Raw genomic sequence first — 15,772 nt, forward strand, 5'->3', positions numbered from 1 at the left:
GGACTCCCTCTTAAAACAGACTGAAAAAAGAAAGAAGAAACGATTTGGACAGTACATCTTTCAACTCCAATAGTCTTTTCCTTTTGGAAATAGTGGAGAAAGGAACTGGGGGTGGCAGGAAATATCTACTCTGATCGAATCTTACAAACATTCTATAAAACTATGTCAACAAAACAGGACAGACATCACACCAAGATCTGGAATCACAGGATGTTTACATGATATTAATGCCCGCGGCAGACAAATACTAAATACCACAAAATACCTGAGACAAAATTAAAAGAAAAAAAAAAAAAGAAGGAAAGAAGGAGAAGAATACAAAGGAGTCTAGTGTCCTGACATCCAGAGGTCCGGGGCTCACAGGTCGTGTGTGGGTTTCTGGTGGCTCCTGGCCTCACATCTCAGCTTCTGCGGAGTGGACTTCCGTCGCAGTGATAGCAATTCCGATGGCAAGGCTGCCATTGTCAGAGAAGAGCTGGGCCAGGGAGGTGTTGAGGACAAGGCAGTCCCCATCTGTGATGACCGAGTCCACGCACTCGAGGACAGACCGGGGGGTGGCCTCCCATTTGAGTCGCCGATGGTTTCTGTTGAGCTCCAGGCGATAGGTGAAACAGTCGGCCTGGGTGGGGGTCCCGATCAGCATCATGGTGGCAAAGAACTGGGGGTGCCCTTCGTGCCTCTCCTGCTTCCTGAGCACCAGCAGAAAGTGGTGGCCAAGGCAGGAGTGCATGATGATCCAGTCGGCCGGCGCCGGCAGGTGCATGTCTGTGGCCAGGAAGACTATTTCTGCTCCCTGAAGGATGTCAACCCTGTGGGTCTGACGCAGATGGGGCACAACCACCTCCAGGTGGCCTTCCCACTGGCAGGAGAACAAGGGGCACAGGCAGGGCGTCACCTGGGCAGCGTGCAGCCCTGCCTCCTGGTGGTGGAGGTGGTGGGGGTGGGCGTGGTGGCGCAGGTGGTGGTGGTGGCGGTGGTGACGGTGGTGGTGGGGGAGATGGTGAGGGTGGAAGCTGCCTTGCTCTGCAGTGCTCTGAGTGATGGCGCGTCTACTGGACACATACTAGAAGGAAAGAGAGTAGTATTAGTGGGGCATGAGACCTGTGTCTGTCCCTGGCTGCGACTCCCCTGGTGACCAAAATGTTAAAAGCTGATTGTCGGGCTGGGGTTGTAGTTCCTACTAAGTATGAGTCACTGGGTTCGATCCTCAGCACCACATAAAACTAAATAAATAAAATAAGGGATTAATTACAATTTAAAACAAATTTAAAGCACATTATTTAGTGCCAACAGAGAAAGGTTCATTTCTTTTAAAGATGAGGGACATTGTGGGTACCTGGGATGATGGGGGGTTAAGATTCTGGAAACTTGGGCCAAGAAAATGCAATATTTATGTCTTTGTGATTCTTTAATAAGATATCCAAGCAAATAGCAAATAGCCAATTTTCCCCTCAAATAACATTGTACTGTAATGGTCATCAATCATGAAGAACACCCCCACCCTGGTTGTTTTTGTTTTTGCTTGCTTGATACTGTTGATATTTTTTGTGCAGACAATAGAAGTCAATGGATTTTTTTTTCTATTTTATTATTGCTGTTATTTTTAGAATAAAAACTCAATAATATCTATTTGTCCTTCCAGGGTTATCAGGGGTCATACAGTTTTGTGTATCCTTCTCCCAGGTCCTAAGGCAACCATTGGGACACAGAGGCAATTGTGTGCAGTTAGACCCCAGTCACCAGGGAGGAAGCCCCACCCTTGACTCCGGGCACTGTCCCCCACCATGGTCACTTCTACCCTATTCCTCGCTCTCTGCTCCAGAGCAACTTCTCAGGGGCTCACTTCCAGGCACTTCCATTGTGACAGTCTCCTGACCCTTTGTTCCTCAGGGCAGTGTGCCCACAAATGTCCTTAATAACAGTCAGACCTGTGATGGCACCTTCTGATCAGGCATCTGTAAGCATGTATGGAGCACCCGCTATGGCCAGGCCCTGAAGGCGTTAGCAATAGACACCGTGTCTCTTGGTGTGGGTGGTACAGACATTAATATGCTTATAATTAATTACACATTTGACAGGGGTCCTCCTTGTGACATGAGGACTATGATTCATATTTTTCAGTTGAAGATACAGGCTTCAGTTGCAATGTGCCTGAGGTTACCAAGCTGGAAAGCCGCAGACAGGGATTCATTTCCACACCTCCTGACTCAGAACACAGAGCACATACCCCACCCCAGTTCTGCCTGCCTTCAGTTCCCCACTCTCACTCCCGAGTTTCTCTGTCTTTAATTAGCCACTGAAGGATCTGGGCCATTCGGTGGAGGAGGCAGCCTTATAGCGCCCCCCCAGGCACGGGGCCCTCACCTGGTAGTGGTCTCCTAGGCTACCCTCAGGTCGCGAAAGTCCCGTCTGCCCTAGTTCTCCAAATGCTTTCCAGACTTGAAGTGCCTTTGGGCACCTGTCTTTTCTCCTTGCTTCAGTTTGTTCCCAAAGTATAGAAAATAGGGTGAAAGTCTGCCTTTTACACTCACCACCATGGTTACAAGAATTTTTCTCTCTTCTAGCTCACTGTGGCTAACTGCCAGGGGCTGACTGGCGTCCCCTCTTTAGAGCATGAGCACACACACACATTCATACACATGGTATGCAGAGACGGCCACCTGGTGGTGGAGGTGACCTAGAGGCAGGTGGGCATAGATGAGGTCTGCTCTGGAGTTGTTAGCTCTAGCTTCCGGGGGTCTGAGTTCTTGCATAAGCAGTGTAAGCTATGGAAGTCCCTCCAGCAGCGCCTTCCTGACTCTGATGGTAGCTACTGGGCCGCCTGCTGTCACCCATCCTCACCCCTAAGGGAGACATCGTGCCTTCAGCCGCGAGGCAACAGACTATGTTCCAGAATTCTGCTAGTGATCAGTTACCCTTTAGTATTAAACACAGAGAAGGGAGTTACCTAGTATGTAGCATCTACTAAGTGTTCGGCACTACGAAAAGTAGATTTTAGAAAATAATTATTTCATTAATTCTCTCACAGTAAAGATCAGTTTGGGGTTTTTTGTTTGTTTACAGATAAATTAAACCTTGTTGAGTTGCCATCTGCCTGCCGGCAGCCTGGACCATTTACTCACTGGGTAAAGGGAGGGTTCCTCCCAAGAAATCCAGGGCTGTATCTCCATCAGCTAGGCTCCAGCTTGCCGCAGTCTGGCTGGGCACAATAACTAGGAGGTCACGAGCCACTTGTAGATTCAAGCAGGAACGAACTTTATTCGAGAACCCACGCGAACTCCACGGCAACTCCGTGAGAACCAACGGGAACTCCGTGAGAACTCAAAAGTAGCAGGCACCCGAGGTAGCAGGAGCCACCTTATTGCCGGACAGCAGAGGTCCATATACACAACTGAATACACAGCCTGCCCCAATCCAGCATCATCCAGTTACAGCAATCAGTCATTATCTTAATAATTATACACAGCTTAACTTAATTATCATCATCTTAGTGGCTCACTGGCGTTACCCCTCAACCACTCCTTCTGGCAAAATGCCAGGCGCCATCTTGACTTGGTCGTAGCTCTCAACATTGAAGGTTGAAGCGGGAACTGCTTTATTGCGGGGAAACTCAGCAGGAACTGAGCGGGAACTCAAGGTAGCAGGCACCCAAGGTAGCAGTAGCCGTCTTATTGCAAAACAGCAGAGGTATATATACCTAACTGGTTACACACAGCTTGACTCAATTAGCATCATCCAGTTACAGCAATCAGCCAATAAGGAATCCCTACCATCTAAGTGGCTTGGTGGCGTTACCTTAAAAACCACTCCTCCTGGCAAACTGCCAGGCACCATCTTGACTTGATATGCAGTCCCCAATACCAGCTAGGCTCCATGGTCTTTCCAGAAGTCTGCACCTTCCTGAAAGGTGGTCTGCCTCTTCAGCTGTGCTCAAGAAAGCCTAGTCTTGTGCTCTGATGGGAAGCCCCAAATGCTGCCCCTACCCAGTCTCTGAGAAGACCCCTTTCTCACATGGGCTTTATAATAATCATGAGAGAAATATGTTATGCTTGTCTTATTGATGAAGAAACTAAGACACAGAGGGACTGAGTCACTTGCTCAAAGTTACACAGCACATAAAAGATGAGGCTGGAAATGGAGCCCAGAATAGCTAAAGGGGACAAGGATCATAGTCTGGGAAGAACACAGTCTGGATCTCAAAAGACTTTTGTCTACTTCCCTGTGTACTTGTCCAGCAGCTGTGATGAAGGAAGTTTTCTTATTGGCAAAAATAATTAACCCCAAAGGTCTTGATGACTGGGAGAACAACAAGTTTGAAAGGGCCAGATGCGAAAGAAGGCAAGATGTTTAAGAAGCAATAAAATAATGCCTTAAGATGGCATTAAAAATGAAGTCAAGTGTTCATACGAAGATGATCTTTCCATTTATATGGGGTTGGGGGTGAAGACTTTGGTGACCTTCTGCCTTGGTCCATGCCTTCCTCTCTCCAACCTGGTCACTTGACCTTCACACGTGGGTGGCAATTTGGTTGAACACAGGCTACCACAAGAGCCTGCAGAACCTGATTTTGCCCTTGGCCTAACGCATGATGACAGAATGTCCTGGGATTCCCATCTCAGAAGTGGCCTCTGGGCTAGTTAACCTCCACAAGCCCTTCCCCAGCCCACTCTCCTTCTTCTGTGTTGTGCTGTGCAGCCAATGTCAGACATGTGAAGTCACAGTAGGGAAGGAGGGGGGATACCCTGAGCTCCCTTTTCCCTCTCTCCAGTCTGCCAGTGCCCCCCATCAGACAATGCAACCAGGAACCTGTCAGCAAAGGGAGTCACGAGTGCACCAAGCAAGTGTTGACTCCCTTTGGAAATGGTACTGAGCGAGACAGGTAGGCGGCGGAGGAGGAAGAGGATGCCTATCTGTATGCAAATATCTCTGTTCCCTCCTATGTGATGTGGTAGGTGAGCTCTGATGAGGCTTCAGGTGGGGAGGAGAGAGAAACATGACCACAACTCAAGGTAGTCACCTAACAGTGCAAAGGGTTGAGAATCCAGAAGAGCATCCTTGTTCCTGGCTCACTGGCCCCTAGGATCATGTATGTTATAACATAATGCAAAAATGCAGTGTAGCAGGTCCTCTGTATCTGTGCTTTCTGTCAACCACAGATTGAAACTATTTTCGAAAATCATATCTGTATAGAACATGTACAGACATTTTTTCTTGACACTATGTTCTAAACAAAATGTACAGCATTTGCATCGTAGTAGGTATTATAAATAATCTACTGATGGTTTAAAGGATTTGGAAAGATGTCCATGAGTTATATGTAAACACTAGGTCATTTTACATGAGGGGCTTGAATATCCATGGATTTGAGTACCACAGAAGTTTCCGGAACCAATCCCAGCAGACACTGAGGGAGGATTTCATGCATGAAGGGCTCTCATAGCAGAAAGTAGGGGAGGCTATTCTAGCGAGCGTGAGGGACATTTATTCTGTGTGAAGCATGAAGGGTGAGTTCTCTAACAAAATAGGTAAAGGTCTTGCTGACAGGGAGAACAACAAGTTTGAAAGAGCCAGATGCGAAAGAAGGCAAGATGTTTAAGAAGCGACAAGAAGTTTCCAACAGAACTGGCAGATGGACCATCTGGTGGAGATGGAGAGGGGTTGGGCCTTATTGCCAAATCAAGGGGAGGCTGAGATGGCCTTCAGTGCCCAGTGGGAAACCAGCAGGAAGGCCTAGGACTCAGCTGTGCACTTTAAAGTGTTCTTGAGGATGGCCTGCTCCAAACTAGCACTCAGAGTGGGGCCAGCAGCCAGTCCCCACCCTGTCCATCCAGTAGAACCAACAGTGCTCTTCCACCTAAGCGCTCCTGTTGCTTCCTTTGGGCTTCTTCATCTGCCAGCCTTTTTATGTTTTGTTTTTTAATTGCTGCTGTATCACAAAGCAGCCAAGGATATAATCCAAAGAGACCGAATTGAATGACTATGCAAATAGAGTGGGACATTATGAACTCATGGAGACCGGGGCACTTGCTGTGCTCCAAGAAGGCGCTAAGAATAAATGCAATCTTAATTCCTCATGTCTTCCTACTCCATCTTCTGATGCAAAATATGTTTCATTTAAACGATCTTTGGGTGAGGGAGGTCACAGGTCTGCTGGCAGGGAGAAGGGATTCTTTTAATTGGCAAAATGCTAATCGTTTTTGGAAAATGAATTCTAATCTTCCCATCTAATACAGTGGATGTGTGAGTAATTACTTTCCTTCACTAAACTGTTAATGCAACATTAGTGATTACACTAATTAAAACTAATGAACTCTTACAGACTGATAAACCCCTCAGTCAGTCAGAGGATGCCTTCCTTCCATTGGCTGTATTTAACTTCCCATTTGGAAGAGAGATTTTGAATTAACCTTTAGAATAATGTGCAGAATTGGGTTTAGAAATGTTGGGCTTTATAGACTGGGTATAATTCTTTCCCCCCAAGCATTTGTGAGGCTATTTCCACTGAGGGTGTAATTGAATTTAAAAACGCATTCTTTAATTTGATCAGCCACACTCCCATGGTTGGTAATGGCTATACCTCCAAATCCTGGCTTTCAAAGGGAAAACCTGCCCTTGGAATTATGACATGACCCTTTCTCCAGCCTGCACTCCCTGTGGTCAGCAAGCTCACTTACAGGATTGATTTTCCTTTCCACTTGCTTCCAGAACACGGCCATGCTAATGCATTTCGGCAGAAAGAGGATTCTGCACCCAATTTTAAATGACAGGCTCTTGCTTTGAGTTTGTCCGTGCTCTTATTTGTATTAATTAACAGAGGCTTTTTCAACCTGGGTGAAGAGGGAAAAGGAAGTGATTCTATGAATGCATTTCACACAGAGGAAGGAAGAGCAGGTGGAGAGAGGATGGGGTAACATAACACCAGGGCAGGGTTAGGGTTTGGATATGAGATGTTCCCCAAAGCTCAGGTGTGAGCCAAGGCAGGAATGTTCAGAAGTGAGATGATCAGTATATTAATCCATTTGATGGATTAATAATTTGAAAAGAGTACTGTACTGGGTGGTGACTGTAGGCAGGTGGGGTGTGGCTTCGAGGTTTACGTTTTGTCCCTGGTGGGTGAAACACACACACACACTCTCTCTCTCTCTCTCTCTCTCTCTTCCTCTCTCTCCTCTTCCTGGCTGTCATGGACTGTCAGCTTCCTTCATCACACTATTCCTCCCTCCGTCACACCTTTCCACCAGGATGTTCTGTCTCACCCCAGTCCCAGATCAATGGAGTCACAGCGACCACAGACTGAACCTCTGAATCTGTGAGCCAACACAAACTTTTCCTCCTCTAAGTTGTTCTGGTTGGGTCTTTGGGTCTCAGCAATGCAAAGCTGACTTAAAAAATAGGCACTAGAGTATGGGGATAAAGTCAAGGCCTGAGCCAAGTTCAAAGTCAGGTCCGCTAAGAAGGGGAGCGTACTCGTGCCTACATGACATGGTATTTTGTTTCTGGGAAGGATAGTCAGAGGTGGAGGCTAAATGTTGTCCATTTGGTTTTCCTGACTCTCCATTCTCTCCCTCAGAACCTAGTGCAACTCTGTATGTGTACACAAAACCCAGGAGGACATTGGAATGCTTCAAAACAGCGAAGGAATAACACAAAGTGAGCTAGAAAATGCAGCCCCAGGGTAGGACTTCTTAATGAATGTATCTCATGCTCCTTTCCCCCATACCAGAGTCAGATTTCAGTTATATTTGGGGCCTACGTTATATCATGTCCGCACCTTTCTTCAGAATACTTTAGTATAAATAATATGAGATATACATAGATAAGATATATTATATAGACATATAATACTTTGTATATATGATATACCATCTTTAAAAAACCATACTCCAGGGGCTGCCAATTCCTGGATCAGGAATTCTCACTTCAAGGTTATCACCTAACATTTTATTGGAAAAGCCCACACCCCAGAAATAATGAGTACAATTGCTTCAATTCCTAGCCATATTTCTGATTCACACCAGATGCTGCTAATTAACACTTCCGCCTGGGTCTTCATTGGCGACGTTAGTGGTTTGTCAATCAGCATAATGGATGGCGAGGAAGGGAGTGAGGACCGGGTAACATCGTTCAGGGAGATTTCTTACTTTACAAATGGGTTTTAAAAGCTTGTTCCCTAAATGTTCTATGTCCAACCACTGGGTCAGGGCTTCTGATGGTCTGATGCCATCTCTCAGGAGTATTGGAGTATTGGGATCTCTCTCTGAAATATCATTACATGCAAAATTTCTTTCCTAGTGACCAAAATTATGGAGACTGATGAGCACACACAGGAGCCTCTAAGTCATTGACTCTTTAGATAAGAGGGATATGGGACATTACTTTGAATAGAGGAAAATGACAACTTGGAGGACAAATCTATTTAAAACCAAGACCCACCGGTGAAAAATAGAGAAGAGGTCCATACAGATGTCCTTGCAAACATTGGTCTATGATCTCAAAAGCCTCCCATGCCAGCCCTCTTATTAATGCCGTCCTGGCTACATGAGGGTCTGGTAAGGAAAATGTGGGTTTTACTATGAAAACAAAACCCACTTCTCTGAATCCCTAAGCTAGAATTGCAGGGCCCGTCTTTCTAGATCCCAGCTCTTGGCTGACCAGAATATTTCCTGTTTGTTGGGTGCCATCAGGACAGGGACTCTTTGCTCAGGCTAGCACAGTGCCAGTATGCATCAGACAGATGCTTGACCCCTCTTTATAGCACACATGGATGCATTAATCATAGCTTCCTTTATGAGGCTCACACTGGTTCTGTCCTTTATATCATTCAAGTGTGTCAGCATGGATCTAACTGGGGTTGTCTATTTGAGACAATCAACTGCTCTAAGATGGCGAGGCTGTCTCCCTCCCTGGCCTCTGGAGTAGTCGTACAGCAGTTAAGATCTTCACATACACTGGGCATGGTGGCACACACCTGTAATCCCAGCAGCTCGGGAAGCTGAGGCAGGAGGATCTGAGTTCAAAGCCAATCTCAGCAACAGAGAGATGCTAAGCTGCTCAGTGAGACCCTGTCTCTAAATAAAATACAAAATAAGTCAGGGGAGGTGGCTCAGTGGTTGAGTGCCCCTGAGTTTGATCCCTGGAACCAAAAGAAAAAGAAAAGAAAAAAGATCTTCACATTCAACTCACTACTCATTTCAACCTGCACTGAAAATCAGTAGCTGGTGGCTTCTCTCCTCCAGCTGGAAGTCATTTAGGGGGACAGTGTCTGGTCCAGTAATGGGCAAATCCAGCACTTTACAGTACCTGGCATCTGATAGACTCTTGGTAAGTATATTTCTGCTTGAATGTATGAATGAGTGGATGATTCATAAACAGAACCCTGGGGACCACCTGCAGTGAAGGCTCTATCCTCTACCTTTGTTTCTCAGCTGCTGGACAAGTGTGTGTGTATGTGTGTATGTGTGTGTGTGTGTGTGTGTGTGCGCGTACAAGGAGTCCACAGCTGTGAGCTCATCAGGATGGTGTCCTGGCAGTTCCTCACCCTAAAACTGACAGGGATGGGACCCAGAAGCTGCATTTGAACCCGACTGAGAGGCGGACCAGCTGCCAGCATGCATGTGCAATAAAAGCTTCAAAGAAGAAACTTCTCAAGTCAGAGAGGCACTTTTTTTTTGCCTCTACTTTTTACAGAGTTGACTCAAAGTCTCAGGCATTCCTTTTTGGATCACGAATTGCTTCTCACATTGGATTGGGAAGCATAGTCTGCTGGCTTGACCCAGGAAGTCTGTCTGCCTCCTGGATGGATCCAGACCACTCTCCCTCCCATGCCTCAGCAGGGCTGAGGCCTTAACAAAAGCCTGGAGGCCTCCCAATCAATCTCCTTACTCATTTTCTGATATCAGTCACCAGGAGGCAATTTCAACCCAACCAAAGAATATCCTTGCCCCTCCTGCTGGGTAATGTCCACACTTCTACACCCCATCCAGATAACTGGGAATTTCCTCTCAATGGCCCACATCAGTTCCCAGTGGCCCAGGGAATCATCATCATAGGATGGGAGGTGTGGCCATTGAGCGACTATTCTAGGGGGTATGCACAGAGCTTGGATGTGTGAATTGGGGTGTCCATTTGCTTTTGCATGAGGCCCATCATAGGATAGGAGGAAGCCAGAAATGGGAGAAAGTGAGATAGGTGGCTGGCTGGGAACACAGCTCATTACGAAAGTGTAATTATGAAGGCAAGAGGATAGAACATGTTTGAACTATCTCATGCCTTGATTTTTACTTTTAAGTATTTAGATTTACAGAGTGTGGGCCTTCACTCGTACTTTTGCTTGGAGCCTGCAAACATTTGGAGCAAGTCTGTAGTCAAAGCAAATAGTTGAGGAAGGCGGCTTCCTTTCCATTTATTCTTTGGTTCTGCTTTTCAACTGTTAGGCTTGGAGCATGCTAATGAGTCCTGTTGATGAAAGACTTTGTCTTGAAAGCACCTTTTTACATAGTCAGATTTTTATATCTGCAATTGGAAAGGGAAACCTGAGGCTGCATGAGGAATTTAAAGGTTAAAATTTAAATACCTTAAGCTCCATTTACTGGAAGCATCTCTGCAGATTGACATCAGGACCACAAGGTAACAAGGGAGGTGTGATGGGTTTGCTGACAGTACAACCTCCGCCCATCTGGACACCCTTAGTGTCCTAACCTACCCTTAGCTTGTTGGCAACAGTCACAACATAACAGGTTGCTGTGGCCCAAGTTAGTCTCCTAACTATTATGGTTTGGATCTGGAATGTCTCCCAAAGGCCCATATGTTCAAATTTTGGTCCCCACTTGATGGTGCTACTGGGAGATGGTGGAATCTTCAGGAGGAGGGACCCAGTGGAAGGAAGTTAGGTTGTTGGAAATGTGCCCTGGAAGTCCTGAGATATTGAGACCCCCAACTCCTTCTCTCTTTCTTTTTGCTTCCCATCCACCAGGAGGTGAGCAGCTCTACCACCACACTCCTGTCTCCATAATGTTCTGTGTCCCCACAGACCAAAAGTAACCATGGACTAAAACCTCTGAAGCCATCAGTCAAAATAATTCTTTCATGGCTGGGGTTGTGGCTCAGAGGTTGAGCACTTGCCTCACATGTGTAAGGCACTGAGTTTGATTCTCAGCACTGTAAGGGTAAAAGAAATTGAAGTTAAAGCGTAAAAGTTAAAGGGTAAAAGACCGGGTGTTGTAAAAGTTTCTAAGCTGCAAGGTCTGAGTTAAAATGTAAAGGAGGTATTGTTAGGTTTCCATGCTACCTGCAAAACCTGAAATTTCTGTAGCTGTTAAGACAATGCTTAGAACCGCCCAGTAAACATTTCCCCTGATTGTCTGGTTGTTTAATAACTGAAGGGGTCTGTGTGGTTGCACGTAGGCCTTGCAGGGCCTGAACCAATCAGTTTGAATGTGTACTCTCCTTAGGAATGACCTATCACTCCAGCCTGACCTGTTCCCGCCAATGAATGAACTAATCATGTTTAGGAGTTGTTGTTCAATTTTCCAGCGCCTCATGATGATTTGTTCTGATGTATACAAAGCCCTCCGCCCTCCCCAAAAAGTGTACTTAAGCAGCGCTCAGCCCCTGCTCGGGGCTCTGGGCTGCTTTCCCTTCTTGAGTGGGCACGGAGCCCCAGCATGCTGGTTCAATAAATCCCCTTCTGCCAATTGCATGAGTGGTCACTTGGTGGTCTCTTTCTCTGACGTTTCGCAGGACCCTTACAAGCACCACATATAAATAAATGAATAAAGTAAAGGTCCATCAACAACTAAAAAAAAAAACCATTAAAAAAAATCTTTCATCCTTTAAGTTGATTATCTCAGGTATTTTGTCACAGTCATGGAAAGCTGACAAATGTACTAACCTTAGAGAGGAGGTTAGAAACTAGAAACAGCAAATGCAAATTTTGGAAGCAAATCTATTAAGGCATGTGTGGGCAGAGGCGTGTCCTGAGTGATCTGAGAAAATTTGATGGCTAGGTTGTCCCTAGGCCACATATCAAAGTTGTTTTTCTCAATTATTCAAAGCCATCTTGTCCAGAAACTCCACAAATTCAGCTCACTCTGTCTAAGCTCTCCACCCTCCCCATTCCCTACCTGCTTTATTCAGTTAACTTTTTTATCCATCCTTAAGGGGTTCCTTATTCTGATTAGGTCAGGTCTAGCTGTTGTGTGTTCCTTTCTAAGATGCAACAAACTTATTTAACATCTGATCTTCCTGCTGGACCATGAGGTGAGCTCCAGGTGGGGAACATGGTCTGTTTCTTCCCCATTGTTTGCCCAGGACCAGCACAGTGCTGGGAAATGGGAGGTGCCCCAGAACTCTTAATGGAGAGGATGAATGACTCCTCCCTCTGACTCCATCACCATCTAACCACATTCACCATCTGCCCATCACCACTCAAAGGCAAGTCACCCACTTTGCCTGTCAGTAGCCTCCTACTTGGAGTGAGTTGGAAGACTCTCCCCACAAAGATGTGCTCACACACTGACCTGGAACCTGTGAAAGAGACCTTCTTCAAAAAAAGGCTCCTTGCACATGTGATTTAGATGTGATTAAGACTTGAGATGAGGTCCTCTTGGATCATCCAAGTGAGCCCAGAGTCCAGGGATAAATATTCTTAGAAGAGACATCGAAGACACAGAAGTAGAGGAGATGGCCATGGGAAGAGGGAGGCAGAGATGGAGTGATGTGGCCACAAGCCAAGGAAGGCCTGGGCCATCAGAACTGGAAGAGGCAAGGGTAGGTTCTCCCTTAGAGCTTAGAAGGAGTGTGACCCTGATGACACTTTGATTTCAGATTTCTGGTGTCCAGGCTGTGACAGAATAAGTTTGTATTGTTTTAAGCCACCAGGTTTGTAGTAATTTGTTATGGCAGTCTTAGAAAATGGATACATGAGTCTTTCTGCATCCATTCTTTCCCCCTTACTGACTATAACTTTTCTCACTAAATATTCTAATGGTTTCCAGGAAGGGTCATCAAGAACCAACATACTCTGCCACCTACCTAACTCTCTGGTCTCATAATCCTTTCTCCCATACCTACCTCACTCCCTCTACTTGAAGCACACTGGCCTCTTGCAGTTGTTTGGACATGCTGGCCACATGCCTGCCACAGAGCCTTTGTACTCTCCATTCCCTCTGCCTGGAACACTACCAGATACCCATGTGGCTCACTCCTCCACTTCATTCACACCTGTACAGTTATTTCTACTCTGAGGCTGTCCTTTCTTACCTGTTAAAAACCCACTTGAATTCCCCTATTTCACTTCACTTATCAATACCATGATAAGGTATATTAGAGGACAGAGAGAGTGTAGGTCATTATTTATCTGTGTCCTGTTTGTCTTCCCTACTGCAACATTAAGTTTCTTGGGAATAACAACCTGGTTATACTCATTGATGTATCTCTGGAAGATTATTTGGAAACTGAAGGAATTTAATGTATTTTTAAATGAATGGACAAACTCCTTTGCATCTTTTAACCTTTTCCATCTTAGAAGACTCAAGTAAGGGCACATGTCCCTGGAGGGTGGACGTGTTCCTGCTCCTGATTTCTCCCATTCCTGGATCTCTAAAGATAGAAAATCTCAGCTCCATGCAACTCTGACCTGGTGGATTCTGAGACCATGGAAGTTCCTGTCACCTAGAGGGTCACCAGAGCCCAACATTTGCTCACATACATGCCCATTCCTGGGTGTATCTTTGAATTGTACTTTGTGGATTCAACTGAAGCTGAGGCAATGCTCATGTTCTCACCAGGCTTTAAATCTGGGCCAGTGCTTGGGGTCAAGGGTATCCTCCTAGAGTATAATATCAGGCCGGTTCCCTGCTGGCTCCAGACTGTCTCCAAATCTCCCACTCGGATGGATTCATACCTCCACATCTGTACTCAAGTCTTCCAGACTCTGACAGCAGGACTGTGGGAGAAGCAGGGGTTCACTCTCTCCACTGAAAATTTTGTTTTCCTTAAAACTTGCCTCTTGCCTGAATAACTCAGACTAGGAATGTTCTGGATGGCAGGAGACACAGTGCTCACATCCAAGTGCAGATGTAGTCCATAGGTCTTTCCCACCCATGTGCTAATATCAAAGATACCCATGTGCTAATATCAAAGACATGCAAATCTGGAGCAGCAGGGAGACATGCTATTTCACACAAATGGCTGTCTTCCAACCACAGAACCATCTTTAGAAAATTAGGCCTTCATGTAAGTCTGCCCTTAAAATAGGACATGTGTCATTTAACCAAGGGAGATAGAAAGACTGAATTGCACAGTAGAAAAAAATGAAAAAACTATAGTTTGAAGTCAGACCCACTTGGGTATGAATCCTGTACTCATTAATTAACCTCTTTATACTTTAGTTTCTTCATTTATAAAGCAAGTATAATAATATCTCCTAGGGTTGAAGTAAGAATTGAATGAGACAAAAAGAACACTATCTAATATCCTCTAGCCCAGAGTAAGAAAGCAGTAAGTGGTAGATGCTCTCATCATCATCATCATCACATCATCATCATCATCACAGCTAACTGATTGAGATATAAGATCAGTAATCACTGCCGAGGACGCAGCACCTACTTTCTGTATCATGAAATGTGTTTCTGAGACCATGTAATGAAAATAATATTCATGTTGACTTGAACCATAATTATAAAGGACATCTAAGCAGTTCTATGTGGAAGAGACCCTGAGGTGGGAAGGAGGCATGGCCACAGCAGGATGGCTACAGTGAAACCAATGACAGTATCAAGTGTTGACAAGGATGTGGAACACTCGAAACTCCTGGGCACTGCTGATGGAACAATCACTTTAAGAAACTCAATATCTACAAAAGCCAGACCTTAGACCTAGTAGTTCCACTCCCAGGCATGAACTTGTTGGGAGACCGTTCTCCATTCTCATGCATTTCTGCACGTCTGGTACTTTGACATGTGGAGAGACCTTAGAATTCACCCCAGAATCTAGTTTCCTCTGACTGTCTATTTCTCCCCCTCCCAGCTCATGGAGAGGCTTTCTGCAAAGTTTCCTTATCAGCCTAACATCTGGACCCATAAAGAAGAAACTACCTCTGATCCCTTCCCCAAGTTTCCATTAACTAAACTTATGTTGCCAGCAAGAGATAAAACTCTGTTAACACACCTGGACAGACTTTTGTCACACACCATTGCCTTCTATTTCAAGTCTAAAGGGAATCTTTTACAAATCACAGTCTCCTTTGCCAACCAGACAGATTTTATCCGAGGCTACCGTATGTTCTTCAAGCCCTTGAGCTCCCTTCAAAATCACTTATAAAAGTTAGATGCGGTGGCTCATGCCTGTAAGCCCATAGGCTTGGGAGGCTGAGGCAGGAGGATCTGAGTTTAAAGCCAGTTTCAGCAACTTAGCAAGGCCCTAAGCAACTTACTCAGCAAGATGCTAAGCAACTTAGAGAGATCCTGTCTCAAAATAGAAAATAAGTGGGCTGAGGATGGGGCTCAGTGGTTAAGCACCCCCAGGTTCAATTATAACCCTTCAGGTTTGTCTACATTTCCTTCTCTCATATGTTTAAATTTCTGAATGATACTGGGCTGGTAGGTAGTCACCTTGTGTTATCTTTGCTCATCCTGTGATTCTCCCCCCTTTTATGTTAATACACTTGTATAACTTCTATCTGTCTTTGTCAAGTTTTTACAGTAAAACTTCAAAGGGCATAGGGCATAGGAAATTTCCCTTTGCCCTTACACGATAAGAACTTAATTGTCTC

General features: G+C 45.4%; 1 protein-coding gene across 1 annotated transcript in view; it reads right to left on the minus strand.

The window, feature by feature from the left end:
* Positions 1 to 355: 355 nt before the first annotated feature.
* The window catches only part of Siah3 (siah E3 ubiquitin protein ligase family member 3), a 64,460-nt gene continuing 49,043 nt past the window's right edge, over positions 356 to 15,772 (minus strand). Inside the window, exon 2 of the mRNA XM_027928739.2 lies at positions 356 to 1,063. Within this exon, the coding sequence (XP_027784540.1) occupies positions 395 to 1,063 (669 nt within the window). The 3' untranslated portion in view covers positions 356 to 394. The remainder of the gene's footprint in view (positions 1,064 to 15,772) is intronic.

Source organism: Marmota flaviventris, chromosome 4 (genome assembly GCF_047511675.1).
Source record: "Marmota flaviventris isolate mMarFla1 chromosome 4, mMarFla1.hap1, whole genome shotgun sequence".
NCBI lineage: Eukaryota > Metazoa > Chordata > Mammalia > Rodentia > Sciuridae > Marmota > Marmota flaviventris.